General features: G+C 41.7%; 1 protein-coding gene across 3 annotated transcripts in view; it reads right to left on the minus strand.

Moving 5' to 3' along the window:
- Positions 1 to 18,269, minus strand: part of pitpnm3 (PITPNM family member 3) — an 89,000-nt gene that overhangs the window by 23,347 nt on the left and 47,384 nt on the right. For all 3 annotated transcript variants that reach the window (XM_056374056.1, XM_056374059.1, XM_056374057.1), the window contains 5 exons: positions 16,813 to 16,883; positions 16,406 to 16,626; positions 6,798 to 6,987; positions 4,918 to 5,040; positions 4,008 to 4,198 (listed from right to left, as the gene is read on the minus strand). In XM_056374056.1, coding sequence (XP_056230031.1) covers positions 4,008 to 4,198; positions 4,918 to 5,040; positions 6,798 to 6,987; positions 16,406 to 16,626; positions 16,813 to 16,883 — 796 coding nt within the window. The remainder of the gene's footprint in view (positions 1 to 4,007; positions 4,199 to 4,917; positions 5,041 to 6,797; positions 6,988 to 16,405; positions 16,627 to 16,812; positions 16,884 to 18,269) is intronic.

Consider the following 18,269-nt stretch of genomic DNA (forward strand, 5'->3'; position numbering starts at 1 on the left):
GGTAAGTAATACAAAAATTATCATTTTGAAGTGCAACTATTCCTTTCAACCCAGTTCATGGTTCAGCATTGAAATTCGAGTGCTTGATGGCAAAGAGTGGTTGAGCCTATAGGCAAGAGGATGAGTATATGAAAGAAGAGAAGCTTTTTGTTTGTATTTGAAGAGAAATGCAGGGTTATCTGAAACCTTAAAAGTCAAAATTACACACATTGTGAAGGCAAATCTCTGGTTCTCGACACAGGTGAGTCAGCGCTGCTTTTGCTTTATCCTGATTCAGTTGTAGGCTGGGTTGTTTTAACATTCTGGGGTCATTGTCAGCACCGGGCCTTTATGACTCAGCCTGAGCCGCTATTCATTCAGCCTTCACAGGCTACATCATGCTTACAGCTGTTTGAACAGCCGAGCCCGTCTCAGTCCTGACCCTCTGTCTCTATGCTCTCCAGCGAGCCAAGATTTCCCCATTAAGTCCTGGGCAGGGAGAAAGGATTAGCCAACAGTCTCCAGACGTCTTTAAGAGCCAAATCAATAGTGTTTTGATTGTCTTCTGCTTCCGTTTTGTTTTTTCATCTTCTCTCTCATAATGTGTCCACTCCTTCACTTCTCCCTACTGCTAATCTGCTTCTTTGTCTTCCTACCAAAACCTGTAACTGAGGCAAAATATCCTCTTGGGCACTAACATCCTCCAAACTCCAAGAAACTAGTAGAAGTATCTGTGTGGCTGAGGACACAGGGAACCGCTGGGGCATTACTTATTGAATGAACAGGACATGCACCATCAGGATGAGCGTGATTAAAAGAGTGGGTTTGTACATGTTCTCTACTGCTGTAAATAGACTCATGTCCCATGCTGACATGTTAAATTTATTTGAACAAAAACCCATGCTCTGGGTAAGTGCACTTCTCATTCACTGGAACATAAAACGTTTAATAACGGTGTACCTCGGAAACTGTCATTTTGCCTGTTGGTGCAGACAGAAATGTGTTATTTTTAGATTTAGATGAGCGTTTCTGCTTCACTTCCTGTTTAACTGTTACCAATATGTTGAATAAATATGACAAATATTAGATTTGCTAACTGAGCTGAAACATATGACAAGTCACAAAATGTCCAGCCTTTTACTGAAGTAGTGGCAAATAAATCTGACGCTGGTGCCTCTCTATGAAGCTACAGCTTGTCGAATAAATTTCCTTATGGGCATTAGGCGCAGACCTTTATTGGCTCTAACCACACATAATCTTTTTTTTACTGAGCACTTTAGACTAAACAGATTTCTAAATACTTTATGTCAATTATGTCCATTTAGGTGTTTTGGTATTTAATTTTTTGCAACTCTAGAAGCCAGTTTCACTGCCATATGTTCAGTGAAATTAGTCAAAGGGAGATTAAGAAAAAATTAGACAAAAAGAAAAAAAAAAAAAAAAAAAGCCATGCTGCTTGCTACAATGAGTGCGCCTCATTGGGTTTTTCATAAGAGCAGTGTAATGACCATTTGCACATGATCTCACAGGCAATTCCCAGTCAGGGCCAAGGCAGGGAAAGGTACATGTGGAAGCATCTGAAATGGAGTGAACCATAGGCAGACAGCCATTCTGATAGGAGGAAAATGTCTGTGAAAAGGAGTTTTAACAAGCCCTCCTGCTGACTGGGAATATCAACTGGGACGTGCAAAGACGGGAAAAGAGCAAAATCCAGGGGCAGAGGTCACCCTCCACACAACCAGGCTCGGGCTTATTCAGCGCAAGAGTGAAAGGCAATAGGTGCACTGCCCTGAACCCAGGATGGCATAACTGTGAACTGATGAGCTCCTATCTTCAGCGACTCTGTGGTTGTGATGGTGTGAGCCCAGTGGAGCATGTGATTCGTAATGGGAACGCTGGTTGCTTGAATTGAGTCAACATGGCAGCCATACCCCATCCAGCCACAGCATTTAGTCTCCCACGCAAACTGGCTGGCACAGGCACAAACTGGCTATTTATAGTCCAGCAGAGGCAGGTAGGCACGCAGGGCAGTCAAGCTGCAAATATTGATAAAGAGCAGGGGCGAAACTGGGCGACACATTCCAGGAAAATCTGGATGAGGGCTGGCGTGCAACATCTGGGTCATTATATGAACCCCTAACACACTCATAACCTATCGACAAATGCTGTTTGACAGAAATGGATGGTAGAATTTCTAACACTATTCTGTATCTTCGATGTCTGATGTGCTTTGTTGCCAACATTTTTTTTTATCAAAATGACTAAGTATTAAATGATCCAATGTATAATAATATAATTATATTTACATAACTATATTCCATGTATATACTGTAGGTGTTGGGCCACCATGTGCAGCCAGAACAGCTTGAGTGCTCCTTGGCATTGATTCTACAAGTCTCTGAAACTCTACTGGAGGCATTAACACCATGCTTCCAAGATATATTCCCTCATCTTGTTTTGATGATGGTGGTGGAAAGTACTGTCCAAAATCTCCCATAGGTGTTCACTTGGGTTGAGATCTGGTAACTGTGAAAACCAAAGCATATGATTCACCACTGACCCCTCACACCCCATGGATGGGAGCATAGACACCCTGGAAGAGACCACTCCTGTCTTTCTTTGTTACTTGCCTTTTCCTCACATTCTGATAAAAAAAAGTGCTACTTCCTGCAGTACAGTGCTGTCCAAAAATGTATCACGGGGTGTTGTAACACAGTTTGTTCCAATGCTGCCTTTGTACAGACAGAGGGTTTGTAAGTCCTCTACAAAAGTTGGGGCACCTGTAGGAATTGTTTGTTCATTTACTTCCAGTTTCTTAATTCCTGAAAAAGAGGCTTGTTTTCTACGACGTTTACATGAGTCTTATGTTTTTGGTTACCTACGTATTTGTAATTTCAGCAGTTTACAGCTTCCCTTTGTACCATTCAAGGTTACCATGAATGGTACCTTAAATAAACCTTTTGCTCCAGTATTTCAGATTAACCAACAGTAGCAGACAGTTGTTGCAGCACTTGGTATACTGCAATTTATTTGATTGTACACAACTTGTTTATAACCCTCCATTCTGGTTGTGAGGCTGAAGCAGTCTGATTGGGATTATGGGCTTTGTGAGTGTGTGTTACTTTGTGGATGTACAACTGTAAGTCACCTCAGGTCACTTTTTGCTGAAAGAGCATAAATAAAAATCAGAGATCTGATCCAAGTGTATGATTAAAGGGAGTTTACCAAAGCTTTTATTTACTTAGTAGATCTGATGGGCATGTTTTTTATGTTGGTACTTTGCTGTATTAGGGTTATTTCAGGTCAGAGTCTGGATCAGATTTAGGCTAGAGGTGCAGTCAGATGTTTTATGTATGTGAACACAGGTGAACAATGTGTTCACAATGTCTCTATTATGATACATGTCATTATATGTCATGATATTGATAAACATTCTCATCCTAAAGGAGTTTTTTAAATCGAAAACAACTGGACTAGGTTATTTGTCTGTGAAGACGTTTCACCTCTCATCCAAGAGGCTTCATCAGTTCGTGTACGCATCTGACCAGGCTAGGACTGGTCCTACTTTCTGGTGTGGAGACCCAGGTATTTAACCTCTTGTGGGCGTTCACAAGGATGATGATGTCACTGGTCCAACATGGCTCCAACATTCTCATCCTACTAATAAAATCGATAAATCTCCGTCTGTGTGTGTCTGCCCTTCGATTTTCTCGACGACCGCTGATCAAATCAGTCACATGTTGCTTTTTTAAGTTTTGTTTTAAACGAAACTAAAACTACATTTTGACAGGACTAGTATGAAAACATCTGGAAAATGATTTGTTAGTGGAACAGACGGAATGAACAACCAAACCAGTCCTGTTCATTGATTTGCAACATTGCCTAATACACCAGAGATTTTAAATGAATAAATATCTCTATGTATACAGTCATACTGTCTGATAGTAGGCAGACTTGTATTCTCTCACAGTACATATCATCATATTGCCCATCCCTGTGTGTGGGTGTGTTCATGTGTGCTACTCCACCTGGGAAAAAAGCTGTGCTGGCCAGTGGACGAGGTATCTCCGTCATACGAGTCGCTCTGCTTCCGGCTCAGCTGCGGCCCACCCTGACTGTGCCCCTCGTTGGGGGCAGAGATGTCGATGTTGCTCTTACTCAGCCTCTTGCTAGAACTGAGCCCCGGGCTGGACTCCCCTAGCACGGACCCCGAGTTATCCTGAGCGGAAAGGAGAGAGAATGTGCAAGTTACTGTAAAGCCGCATACACTCACAGCAGTGGCTGCATCAGGAGATTACACACAATCAGATGGGAGTTGATGCGTTTTCCCAGGTGAACAGTTAAATGTGGGAGGAAAAAACTGTGCCTGCGCAAGATTGAATCTATAAAGACATGAGTGGATTTGAATAGCAAAGGGGGAGAGGGAGGAGAGGGGCGGGAGGGGCTAACAGGCAGAAAGTGGGGATCATGCAACATTTAGCAGGAGGAAAAGAAAAAGAAAATGACAAGCTACAGCACAATTGTTACAATGAATATGGAACACGCACACCACACGGGGACTGCTTAAAATGAGGCTCCGAAAAATTGATATTCCCATCGAGTCAAACGCTGACAACAAATGGTGATCTGCACACACAAAATTAACCTCCGTTTGATTTACATCTTATATAAGAGACTTTAGAAAAACATAGTGCAGAGGACATTGGCACTGGTGTACAGTGACATTTCTAAAAAGCCATTCTTAATAAAGGTACTGAACTGTAAAAATTACTTTATTAGAAAGAACACAGAGTCGCGCCAAGGTATAGATCATTTGCAGTCCTCTTTTAATCATATATCACCAGTAAAATTTTCTTTTGCCAGCTGTTAATAGCCTCCCAAACGCCACACAGCCCCGAGTATCATCATCATCTTATCGCTGTAACACTCAGCTCATACCTTCAGGCTCTCAGTGCTGTTATTCCTGCTGCTGTTGTTGGGGCTGCCGGGCCTCTGGTGGTTGCTGAAGCACAAAGCGTCAAAGCACAGCACACCTCCCACACAGTCGCCCATCAGGCATACCTGCTCGGGAAATTTATGATTTAGACGCCCTCCACATGTGGTTCTCTCAGTCAGTAAAAGCTTTGACAGGAGGGCAATTGGAGAGGTGTATAGAGGGAATTAAAAAAAAGTGAGAAAACAACATATTTCATAGGGACAGGAAGGTATGACCATCAGTGTGTCCCTATTCCATACGAAATACAAACAGGATACAGTATCTACTATGGACTGACTGTCATAGTGTACTGTTTTTGAAATTTAGTATGTAAGGAATCAACAGATTTGACCATTTTGTACAAACAGCTAATGAAACAATATGCATGCCAAATAACATCCGTCTACACCGCTGCTAATAAAAGAGAAAGCCAAATGTGTGTCTAAAGATTTAATACTAATTTTTTTGTTTTCCTGTAATGTATCCCTCTGGAGCTGTTAGTCACAATTTATTTGATCGTTGTGCAGCAGTGGGCAGCTCCTCCATCTCCTCTGCGCATTGCATTGGGGGACAATATCGTTCAAGAGCAGCTCACTCACAAAACAATCAGTTTTTTTTATTTATTTTTTTTTATGCTGCGTTCACAACATATCATTCAAGCTGTAATTACAAGCAACCCAGTGGGAAAAACCCACGCATTTAGACCATTCATCTGCTGGGTAAGCAGTTTGGCTAACCATCTGGGAATGTTGTGCAGGTTTTCTTGTTTTTTCTCCTTTGGCTGAAATTGCATTTACACATCATTAGTTTGCATGCTTTTTTGAGTTTCCTTCATTTTGTGAATTTTTTACATCGTGAATTCGTGTCATCCTCATAACCCGCTTAAAATCAGTATGCAGGAAGAAATTGGGAAACAGCTCCTGTTTTTCAGTTAAGTGCCAATCCACGTGTCCACTGTCACCAGGCGGTGAACTATTAAAACTATGACGCGCTGGAATGAAAAACCCCACAGGTCATATGATTAAGGTAATAACAAGTTACAAGACTAATCTGCAGAGAAAATATATTGTAGAGGGAACAAACGACAAGGTTGAAAGTTGATCTTTTTGAATGAGTAAATAAATTTGTAGAGGAGAAGGAATTATGAAATTAAAAAATAATATCAACAGTATCCATCCATCAAGACCATTATCCAATGCCAGGGAATTGAAAATACCAATTATCACAACATACATCATCTATCCACAATAGGAAGAACCAATCAAGAATAACGGAGATTGCTGTAATTACCTGTCATCACCCTTCGGGCTGTTAACTTGAACCTTACTTTACTGTATCTAATGTAGCTCTCCATGGTCATAGCTGATTGGCTCATCAAGATTGTATGTACCAGTGACTTTCAATCATGTGCCATCAAAGCCTGAATGAGAATCCAAGGCTTTTCAATGAAAATGAGCACAACAGCAGCTGAACTACAGCAGCTAATAGGAATAAAAACTGCAGTGAAAACATTTTTTTTCTTCAGTTTTTTGATGGACACTTGTTGATCTGGTTATTAAATAACATTGAGAATACTTTGTATAATTGAAGCTGAGCAAGCACAGAAATTGTGTTTCACAGCCCTAACCTAGTGCTGTAAAATTCAACTTGTGAACAGTCTTTACCTACCTCACTACAAAACGCATCTTGTTACCAAGAGCCTAGAAGTTGCTATGTAGAAGAGAGAGAATCCTTACTTCCTTTGTCACTAAAGTGTGTACTGCCCATGACTCAGTGGTGAGAGACTACAGTGTAGGAGTTATCCTCTCCTCTCCTGCCCTCTCCAGAACAGGGTGTGACAGACCTGACCCGTGAATCCCTGGCCGTCCTCTGACTGCAGGAAGCTGCGGTAGACCTGGTTGGCTCGGGCGATGACGGTTGCTACGGCATCCTGGTAGCGCGGTGAGACGATAGCGAGGAGGGGGAGGGCAGCCAGGGGTAGGTGGTCAACGCTGCTGGACACGCAGCTCTCGTCATAGCTGTATGGGTTCAGACTGGAGGGGGTGGTAGCAGAAGGAAGGAAGGAGGGGTGGATGGATGGATGGAGAAATACAACAGATGACATCATCACCTTCTGTCTTGTAAAGGCCCTTTGTTTGGTGTTTCCTTAGAACCTAGCGAAATGCCAGTCATCAGTTCCTAACGCATAGTAATGTCAAAATAAATGAAGGTTTCGAGAAAGTTCACAATGCTCCTTTTGTCATATGCTTGCCTTTGACTATCCTACATCTATTAATGCCTCATTCAATCTGTTCATGATGCACTCCATCTGGTTTGAGACACAAAGGCGTTTCCACATGGTACAATGTGTGTGTAAACAAGACAAGAGACAAGGAGAAGAAGGATGTTATCTCAAGAAATAAAACCTGAAGAGGTAACAACAATGAGAGCACAGCCTCTGTGCCTTTACTGCTGTGTAGACATTACTGTGTGTGTGTGTTTGCTCGTGTGTGTTGCAGTGACAGTGCACGGACAGATCAAGTGAGACACTTCATGTGACAGCGTGGGGAAACAGTAAAGGATGGCGTTGCCCCCCACTCTCTTCTTGAGCAGCAGTGGCAACCCTGTCACCATCCATCAGATGCTCTGCTCACAGGAAGAGGCAGCGATGCCACACCAAGGCAGAAATATGTCAGTAACCATGGACACCTCACCGCACAGAAGGGCACAACCTCTGTGTGAGGATGAGGGCTGCTCTGCCAGATATCGTTTAAATCACAACATCAACAACAATTTGATCTCTGTTCAATCTGTTCAATACAGAAATAGATTTGTGAGACATTTAGCTCTTAGCCTTCCAAAAACTCCTTTAAGAGCTGCCTGATATTTTTTTATGGTCCACAAATCCCATGAAAAGACTAAAATCTGTCTCTCAAAATGTTTGGCCTCCCATAAAAATTCTGTAGCCTTGAGACTCAAACCCTTTTCAATATATAGCCTGAAATCACAGATTTAATGCAGAAGGTTCTACAATCTGTACAACCACTTATCCGTATAATATATGATGCCCTCTATCCCCATATCCTCAAATTAAAGTAAAAAGGACACAAATTGAACATTTAAATCTTAAACATGGCTAGGTCGTTTCCTAAAACAGCTCATATAAGCAAATTTTACTCAAACAGGAGTAAACAGCGTATTTGACGAGGACTATTTCCAGCAGCAGGATGGCGTGTTTGCGACTGAGTCAGAGTGAACCACAGTGCCCACATTCATTGGAAAGAAGGAAAGAACATGTCACCCAGTGCAAAAGTGTAGTTGAATTATGCATTTTTATCAACAGATTATGAAGAGGAGGAATACATCAGGCTTTGAATACACAGGCAAAATTTGTTAGTTGGATGAATTCATTGTTGTTTTTTTCCTTTTCGTGGGTTTTTTAACAGTAAAGAAATAGAGAAAATCACCAGAGAATAAATAAAAACAAGATCTACTTAACAAACATTTATCTTATGAATTGGAGATAATTAGCTAATGACCAACTCCTGGGCCCAGTGGTTGCATGAGTTATTGGCGCTGCACACGTTCCACTTCCAACACTTCAGTATATGCCAGCTAATAAAATACAGCAAGGACATAATTGTTTTGAAATTGTTTGAAGGTGCAGGTTTTATTTTTTCACCAGGGTTAACTGTTTTCTCTTGCTCTCTCCTATGTAAGGCTGTAAGGTTTATTCTTCTTTCTGGCTGTTTTCTCTTTGTCCTGCTGTGAGTTCACGCACTCTTACCACCAGCTGCACCGTACGTGTAAAGTGTAAACAGCAGCTCACACTTGAATTGTCCTGCCTCTTAAATGAGTTTGGATATCTTCAACAGATAACATAGTACGCTTTTCTGACAACACTATGTTTCATTATGTGCAATATACTTATATTAAAGTTGAACTGAATTGAATCTAAATACATTCTGGACCAATCTCTCCACTGAGCAGAGACTAAATTAATATCAATCTTCTAATATAATCTAATTTAACTGAATCTAACTAAGTGAGCAAATAAGTGTATTTCCCGAGAGGTGAAAGATATCCTTATCGTTCTTCTAATTGGACTGCCATGATTTAATAGTAAGTCCAGTAATGCCGAGGCCCTTTTGTGCCTCTAGCGGATTATGAACTTTGTTTTATTAGAGTCAAACATTGTGCCGCCATGGCAACAATACCCCAGAAAAGGAAAAATGGCGTCCATGTACCGTCTATACAAGAAAATATTCCTCTCAGTTTGTGAACAATGGGGGTCAGAGCAATTCAATGTTCTCTGACTGACTGTGAATGCTCTGATGTATATTAATCAGATTAAGCCATTTCCTCAACCGCCTGAACTGACGGCACGGTTGTGTAAATTTCTCATTATAATCCTATTTTCATGACCGAAGCACATTTAAATCATCTGAATAAAACTTCACAAATTTGAGAACTTCTGAAAAAAAAAAAAACCCCATCCAACTCCATTATCATCAATTTTTTTTGGAATCACAGCCGTGATTCTGCACTACAACATGTTTATAGCAGCCATGGCCAATTGGTGTAGCAATTTAAAAAAAAAAAATACCGTGCTGCAGGCTTTGGGAAACATGTGGGGAAGAAAAGAGACAATAGATGTGATTGTTGTGCTCCCAGCAACACGGTGTTCAGCAGCCAGTCTCTGACATCTGCGGTGGATAAAGCCACCTCCACAATCCCCACTGCCACATCACAGCAAACACTGACAGATCTCTGTTGGCCTGCAATTATTTACATCAGCCGCTTGAGTAAACAGACTGAAAAATGTGGAAGTCTACATATTCTGCTTGACAGAAATATGTAAAAATCAAACAGGGCAAAGCTATCATCCAAAAAATGGACAGTCACAGGTTCTGCCTTGCCTATGTGTTTTGCTTGTAACAGTCACATAAAAATGCGCAGAGCTCACGGAGCCACGGCGTGGCTGTGGACTCTCTGTAGACATTTGTTTTGTCTGTCCTATATAATCTCTATAATCTCACTCTCCCACTGGAGTTGCTAGTAATGAGCAGCAGTGCGAGGCGTCACACCCCAGGATGTGGCTCTGATGTGTTGCTGTCAGTAGAAAAGTGTACAGACATCACCTGAAAACTCTTGAGATGCAGTCTGCTTCTGCAGTGTCAACTCTGTGGTGCATGAACCCTGCTCTGCTCTCTCTGGAGCAGCTTTTTGAAACAGATTCTGCTCTGTAACCCGCTCCCCCATGCAGATTTGAAAGAAAACAGGAAAAAGGGAAACCTCTGTAATATATTCGGCGTTACTTCAACGGTACTGCACACAGTTATTTGCATAACAAGGGTGTCACTTCTTCTACAGAAGCTTCTGTGAGAAATATTCAGCTCAGGCAATTCAAGCACAGAAATGACAATGTATTGGTCTTGGGGGAAGACTTGCTGTGCAACAAAATACCATCAGGTCACCTACCACCACAAACTGTTTGTTTATTAGCTTCTTGTTTACTGAGTTTTAGAAGTGAAATGAGAAATCCCATTATCCCAACCAAGTACCACTGAGGGCTTGGACCAGGATTTTGTAGTTACAAGGCTGTGATCTTATTAGAGTCTTGTTAACAACTGCTGCTCACACACATACACACACACAAACACAGCAAAGAAAACACACACACTTGCTCACAGAACAAATAAAGACCCAAAATGAAAAAACTCGAATTAATATTCCAAACGTAGCTCTTCCTCTGAACAGGGTTCAAAAGTCACATGACAGGAGCAGAGGTTTAACACCTGCTGCACTGTTCAACAAATGTCAGGTGAGACACTCATCATTTGCATTGCATAATTACTTGATTATGCAAGCACTTGTTAGTATGATTACCACAGAGTAGTCACTGTTTTACATTCAAAAGAGCGCACGTAAAGTATTTGCTTGTGTGTGTGTTTGTGTGTGTGTGTACGTGCATGAGCCTTAGTGTTTTCTGGTTTATTTGCTGAGGCAGTTTGAACGTACGACATCCTCTAGGACTTCAGCGGGTTATTCTCTGTTCAGAATCAATGATCCTAATTAATTGGCGGCGATCATTAACATCTATGTCTATACAAACATGCGCTTTGGAAAGTCTGTTCCACAAAACCATTCGAATCCCATCTACATTTTAATGGCTATAATTAATCTTAATAATCCTTAACTATAATTTCCTTGGTGATCAGTAAAATAGTGGCTGCGATCTCAGGCAGACAATTTTGATGGAGCAAAACTGGAAAGCGTCGTGTTTGTTGTCAGAGACAGATGGTGCTCGACAGTCTGGATTTTATAGTGTGTGGCTGTAGATTTAGGCTCCTGATTAAGAGCACATGTTCATCCAAAATGTCATCGAACAGGCTACAGAAACGACAGACTTGACACCCATCAGCCAGCGCACAGATAGCAGATAATTCAAATATGTCACTTGTGAAGGCTTTTTTGCTCCTCAACCACCATTCAGGGGTCATTGACAGAGCCCTGAATGGTGGAGGAGCGTGGCTCACATTGCAGTGACGAGTCTGCCCCCGTTATTTCAAAACATGAGTCATTCGCTCATGAGCGGCAGCATTTACCCTGTTTACATCTCTCCGCTCTCATTAGTAAAATGCAAGTGATATTAACTGAGAGAATGCTGAGGTCATATTGTGATGTCTCTACAGTGCACCTTTTTTTATTGAAGACATACTCACGTAACACAAAAAGCTTAATTTCCTGCTTTGTTATGGATATAAGTTGAATTTAGATTGGCTGTGAGGTTTCCTTCATCTCTAAACCAAGAGAGCCATGTTGATTATCTTTGAATCAAGAGAGATGTACAGAAGTCCTGCTTATGGTTTCATGGCAATGTGTTGATGGAGAGATAGATTCACAATAGCGGGGAGAAACTAAGGTAGAGAGAGCCGATTAAACCTCCAATCAGCCTCATCTCACACAGTATAACCTTGAGATAGACTGTATTATTCTGCCCCGCAACCCTCCTGCCGCTCGCTACCTAATGTCAAACAGAAAACTCTGAAGCCTGTCAGATTCCTGCTTAATTGCTCTCCCCATTTCTTAATGGCTGGCACAATGTTTGCGCAGTTAACATGAACAGCAATGGCCCTCCGCCTCTTAATTAGGGACAGGGCCCAGAAATAGCAGCAGCACTTTCCAGCTGCCGATGGACGGAATAATGAGTCTCTATCTCCGTGAACTGAGGTCACTCGTTGTGCACATTGGGCAAGTGGACTTCCTCCTCCGCTCTCCCTGATGGAAAAATGATCCTACACAATGACACATGAATCCATTAGATTTTTCTCTCCTGCACCACAGCTGAAGTTTTTAATAGTTGAAACATTTCTTTCTCTTCAAACTGTGACAAAGGCAGTGCGTCGGCTGCGAGGGGAAATCAATTTGGGAGCCTTTTCACTGTCGCTGTTAATTGGACGCGCTATGGTGCAATAATACACATTCAGAGCTCTGTTCCAACTGTTTTTTGTGTGGGATATATTGGCGCAAGTGTGTTTATGGATTACATGTGTGTGTTTCCTTGACACCCAGCTCCTAGCCAGCACTGTCAGGTACATTCATTAGCAGGCAGAGCTAAAAATGAGCCCTTCTGAGCACAGCAGGCCATGCACACACGTGGCAACGAGGACAACACAGGCTGAAAAACATGTTCATCCTCTGTGGGGACTTCCTACTGTACATAAGGAATCATCAAGAACTGCGTCCAAAGTGGTTTGTTTATGTGAAAGTTTGTCTTTCAGGCGCTAAGAGGCTTTACCACCTCCACTCCGTGGTGCGATTTTCAGCCAATCTGTTACCCAGAATGAGAGTAAATTACCCATACACCAGCGTTTCCTTCCTGCATGGTTGCCCATTCCTCTGATGTTTATGTTGGCACACAAATAAATGAGGCTCCGCACACCCACATGTCCAACGCTGTCATCAGAGTAAACACTGTTAACTGACAAAAGTGTAGTTGAATAAGTGTTGTGTTTGGTGCCGTGTGGGCGTGTATGACTGCCTACTGGCTGCACATATTGTGGGAAAATGTTGAGGACCTGGAGCCATCTGGGCATAAGTAAGCTTTGTCTACTTTCACTAGAGCATTAAAACACATATTTGCTTACAGCCATATGTATTTCTTAGGAAACATTTTCAAACCATTTATTTTCTCCTTTTAATTGAAATTATTGTTTTATATGCTTTAGACGTTGAAAACAGTTAAATTTATGTTGGGTTGTCACCCTGATCCATGTTAACAAAATCCCGCTCAAAAAAAAATAATCCTGTTGAAGAAAAATGAAACCTTCTGCAGGAAAATAAATCTTAACATAACAATTAAATACCAAATAAATAAGGTGGGATCAGAATATTACACATAGCTCAACCTTCTTAATTTTTTGGTTTGTGCATCTAATTGTTTATTTATTTATATCTCTTTACATTAATTAATTTACTTCTGAGTAAAACAGCTTTGGTCCTTTGTGACATAGCTTTTTAATATGAATGGGGCTCTTTTCAAGCTAAATTTCATGCTCGGCTATATGTAAACTGTCTATGTATTCATAAGTGTGTGAGTCCACATGCATTAAAGAGCAGGCAAGACGAGACATGTGGCAATAACAGTTGCGCTTGTCTCCCAAGGGGAGTTGTTGTTTTTAATATTTTATCTCTGGATGTGGTGAAAGCCAAGCGGACGTCAAGCTGCCAAGCAGCTACAGCACTCAAATCTCTTTACACTCATCTTGCTTCGAGTCACTACCTCACTCCTGCTAACGCCAATCACAAAACCAGACACTTGACTGCCAAACACATTCTCTCAGCCACAGTGATTAGTGACAATTCCAACAAAAACATCATCCGCTTGTAATTGGAGAGCCGTGAAAAACTAAGTGACACTGTCAAAGATAAAACTGGTGACCACTGGGATATATGACATTAAATGTGAGATGAAATCATTAGTTACGCTTAAGCGTTTCTGCACAGACGGCAGACAAGACTAAAGAAAGAGCAAACACGTGAATACAGACATGCATTTACCTCCTGTACATCAAAAATATCTTCCAGCCGAGGATGTCATTACTTTACACAGATGACTGCGGGGAGTGAGGCCTGTGAGGTTTAATGGCCACAATTCTATATAATCTGCCATATGGGAAGACTCATCCACTGACTGCTGTTAATATCTGAGCTACTGTCACAACTTCCGCAATTAACTTCCACTCTGAAATTGATACCAAAATGAAACCTGAATACAAAGTAACGGCAGCTAATTAGACAAACAGATCATTGCACACATTCCTTGCAGAAGCCTCAAGATCAGTGGGAACTGTATAATGTCATTTAGCCGCTCATTTGTCTGCTAAGGAGCCGCCTCCAGAACGTTAGGGGGAGAATTCACAATCAAAAACAAAAGCATTTCAAAAAGGTTGGGAGTTTAATATTCCACATGACCACTTGCTTGCAGGGGCTGGAAATGTCATCAGCATACTAATTAACATTGCACTGTCTGTTTAGGGGTCTTTGGTCAATATATTTCTCAATTAACCTTCACCACCTTAGCCAGCCAAGCATTTTTACCTCTATGTTAATTCCTGCAGATTTGCATTCATACTGGGCAGATTCATGAAATGCCTCCTTTAACAGTAAAGTCCAGCGCAGACGGTTCATTGCTCTAGTAATTAAGGCAGTCTATAAAAATTGCGAGAATGTTGTTTGAATAAAAAAAACTAAAACAAAACACATAATGAAGCAGGAGACTGAAAAAAAAAACCCCATAAAAACAAATTAAGGGAAGCATTGCGATACCTAAATGCCTTGTTCAACGAAGCAGATCGGATAGCTATCTAATGTTAACAAAGCCAAGTGTAAATGCATAAAGGAACCAGTGTTGACAGATTACAATATGATTGTTGCTCAAAACATCTCAGCAAACAGTTTGAGACCCGGAAACTGAAGCAGCTATCATTAATTCATTATCATAAGTAACACTGGTGTTTTTCATCCTGTGACAAGTCAAAACCTGTGAAACAATTTCAGTAAGGTGTAAGGTGTCATACAGAAGGCCAATGAATGTAATAATACCATGAATGTAATAATGTCTGGCTCATGGTCCATCCATGTGTTTGTGTTCACACTGTTTTTAATACAATAATTCCTTTGGCATGTTTTGGGAGTTTTCAAACATCTTCAGACGCAGTAGCAGATACCTACCCACATTTGCATTTCAGCTGGGAAAAGCAAGATAGATGTACTCAGATTTGTGACCTGGCTTAAGGAGGCGCATTCACAGATAGGTGATAAATAAAAGGAAATAAACATTATGCATTGTATATCTAGCCCCATATTACATTGCTTAAATTATGGGGGCAACTTCCAGTTATTCTTTGCACTGAACCAAGGGTCTGCTAGAGTCAGTGATACAGGCGCCCTCTCTTTTTCTTGGAACTTTTTTTGAAAATAAATGATGAGGGAACACAACCTGTCATACTTTGAACAGGACAATGCGCTCATATTCTGCCCTGTACGACTGACGGCTGTAGGACGACCTGAACAAGTGACCTCAGAGAGCAGTTAAAAAAACCAACAGGGCTCCAACTCTTTTCCACAGATAATTTTCCAGGACTTTTTCAGGACATTTGCAGTGATGATCTCGCTCATATGACAGACAGGAATCACGCCATACACCAATTTGTTCATATCTGTGGAGGTCTGATTTAAAATATGTATAGTCTATACTCATCTATGAAATCACCTCTTACATGCTTAAATAATTCACACCACCCTCCTCTCCTCTGTAACTCTGTGACATTTCAGCTAATGCTTAGCCAGTTTGGTTTATTACTATAATCTGAGGCAGTATTGCTCAGGTCGTCCTCCTCTCCCTGGTGGTAGAAGGCAGAGGTATGCTCACATTATCCCATTTCTGGTGTGACAGGTTGTGTTCCTACATGACTCATTTACCCCAAAGAGGAAGACACTTGTAGCATAACATAACAGTGGGAGGAATAACCAGAGGTTTTGTCCATAATTCATGCAAGGCATCATTGAGCTATGAATAAGACCGGTTAAGGCCATAACGAGCACCCAGAATAGTTTGTTGATGCAGACAAGTCTCTGGAATCTTACTGGAGGGATGACGATCATCATTTGGTGTGTTGATGATGTTGGTGGAGAGCTTTGTCTAACATGTTGGTACAAAATGTCCTGCAGGTGTTTAATTGGTTGAGAAATGATGACTATGAAGGCCACAGCATATGATTCACATCATTTTCATACTCATCAGTACTCAGTGAGCCTTGTCCAGATATTTAGTCAGTTTTTTTTCTGTTACTAAATATAGATGAAAGTGTATTAAACCACATTAGGATTTTATCCAGATATGAGGAACTTCAAATGACAAGTTTAAGAGGGGCCAATGAGACTCCCTGTTTTGGCAACGGCACTCACTTTGACACCAGGGAGAAGGCTTCAGCGCACACAGCCGGACATGGCACCAGCTTGATCATCACGTGTTCTGCAGCAGCCTGGAAATGCACCCGCGTCACTTTCTCCAGCACTGACGCCAGGGTGGCCACATCACCAGCCTTTGTGCTTGGGTCTCCGCCTGCTGTGTCCAAGATGTTCCCCCCGTGCACCACGAGCAGCAGCACGTGGGTCTTACATTTCCTCTGCAAAAGGGTTCAGTTTGAGTTGAAAAAAGAGATACTTAAAAGGAGAGACTCAAGGAGAGGGAAGGAACAGAGGCAGCATTTTGTCAACGTTGTGGGGCTACAGAGCAAGACAAACAACCAGGTACTTCTACTTGTTCGTGGCTGCTGGTGAATACACTGAGAGACTCTTTGTAATTATCCTACCTCTATGTCCTCCAGTCCTTCAATGCTGCTCTGAGGGGCACAGCGAGGACCACCCAGCTGGTAGAGACCCTCTGTAAAGAGAAAAGAGTAGTAAAATGGGGACGCAAGAGGGAGGGAAGAATGAAAATAGAGAAAAAGGCGTCACTGTGAGAGCCACTTCACCCAGATGCACCGATAACAGGAGCATAAATAGATATTGATCAGTGAATATGGTCAATATTACTAATGCCTCTTCATCTCTCTTAATTCTTACTCAAAACTGGGTGATGGGCTTATGTACCCTTAGGCTCTACTGGCATAAGCATAAGATTCAGAAGTCAATACTGACAGTAAACAACAGGAGCGTGGTTATTTTTCTGCTGAAGTGTCTATAGCCATCAAATGTAATAGGATTCTGGCTTCTCTGATGCAGAAAAAACAATAGACTTCTTTTCTAGACACAAAAGATGAACGGATGGGGACATTTTTATCCAAACCGGAAAAACTAAAAGCATCGCTTTCTTTCTCTCTCTAACGCTCTCTCTTGGTGTGGTGCAGCATATCATGGGAACCTGGCCAAACTCATTACCCTCTCCGGAAGCCTCTGCACCCTGTGTCATCTTATTCCTGAGCTCTCTCCTGTCTCTCTTTCTATTTTCTCCTTCTGGGCTCAAGGCACAGCTCTGTGCTTTACTCGCTAGAGTTGTTTATTTGGCCTCCTCGTCTGGGACCGACTGTCACGGGAGGCTCGCAACAGACTCACGCACTGTCAGCTCCCTTCTAATCCATTCCCAGCCCACAGCTTGCCTCCGACTGCCTGCTTGTCTAGAACAGCTCAGCACACACAAGGGACTAAGCCCACTGCACTATTTTGGTCACAAAGTAACAGGAAATCAATGGAGAGAGGTTTTCTTTTTTCTGAAAGAGGGAGCTAGGGCAGAAAAGTTCCTCCAAAAACCTTGTCAAGTATTTTAGTGCACAAACGCTGCCGGAGAGGGAAACATTGTGGGATTTGGCAGCGAGCAGAAAAACTAAGCCTTGTTTGATGAAAAGGTAGTTGCACTTATTTGTGGGACTAGATCGTTAGTGTGTTTTTGATGGAAGCCTCTGACTGACATATTTATCATATACATCTTACATTTGACTCAAGTCTTCCCTCCTGGTTGAGCAACGTGATTGGCTGTTGTCAGATATACATTATACTTATATACTTTTATACACGTATACGTATATACTTTTTTCAATAATAATAATCTTTTATGGCTCAAGGGATGACGATGTTGGTATGTTGGTTGGTCTGCTGGTCAGTCCACCACCGGTCCAAACTGAAATATCTCAACTACCTTTTAACTACTGAAGGGATTAACATGCAGCTTTGCACAGACATTCAAGGTTCCCAGAGGATGGATCATACAGACTTTGGTGATCTGTGAGCCGTCTTTTTGTCCACCACCACCATGAGGTTGACAATTTCAAGT

The sequence above is a fragment of the Seriola aureovittata genome, chromosome 4 (genome assembly GCF_021018895.1).
Source record: "Seriola aureovittata isolate HTS-2021-v1 ecotype China chromosome 4, ASM2101889v1, whole genome shotgun sequence".
NCBI lineage: Eukaryota > Metazoa > Chordata > Actinopteri > Carangiformes > Carangidae > Seriola > Seriola aureovittata.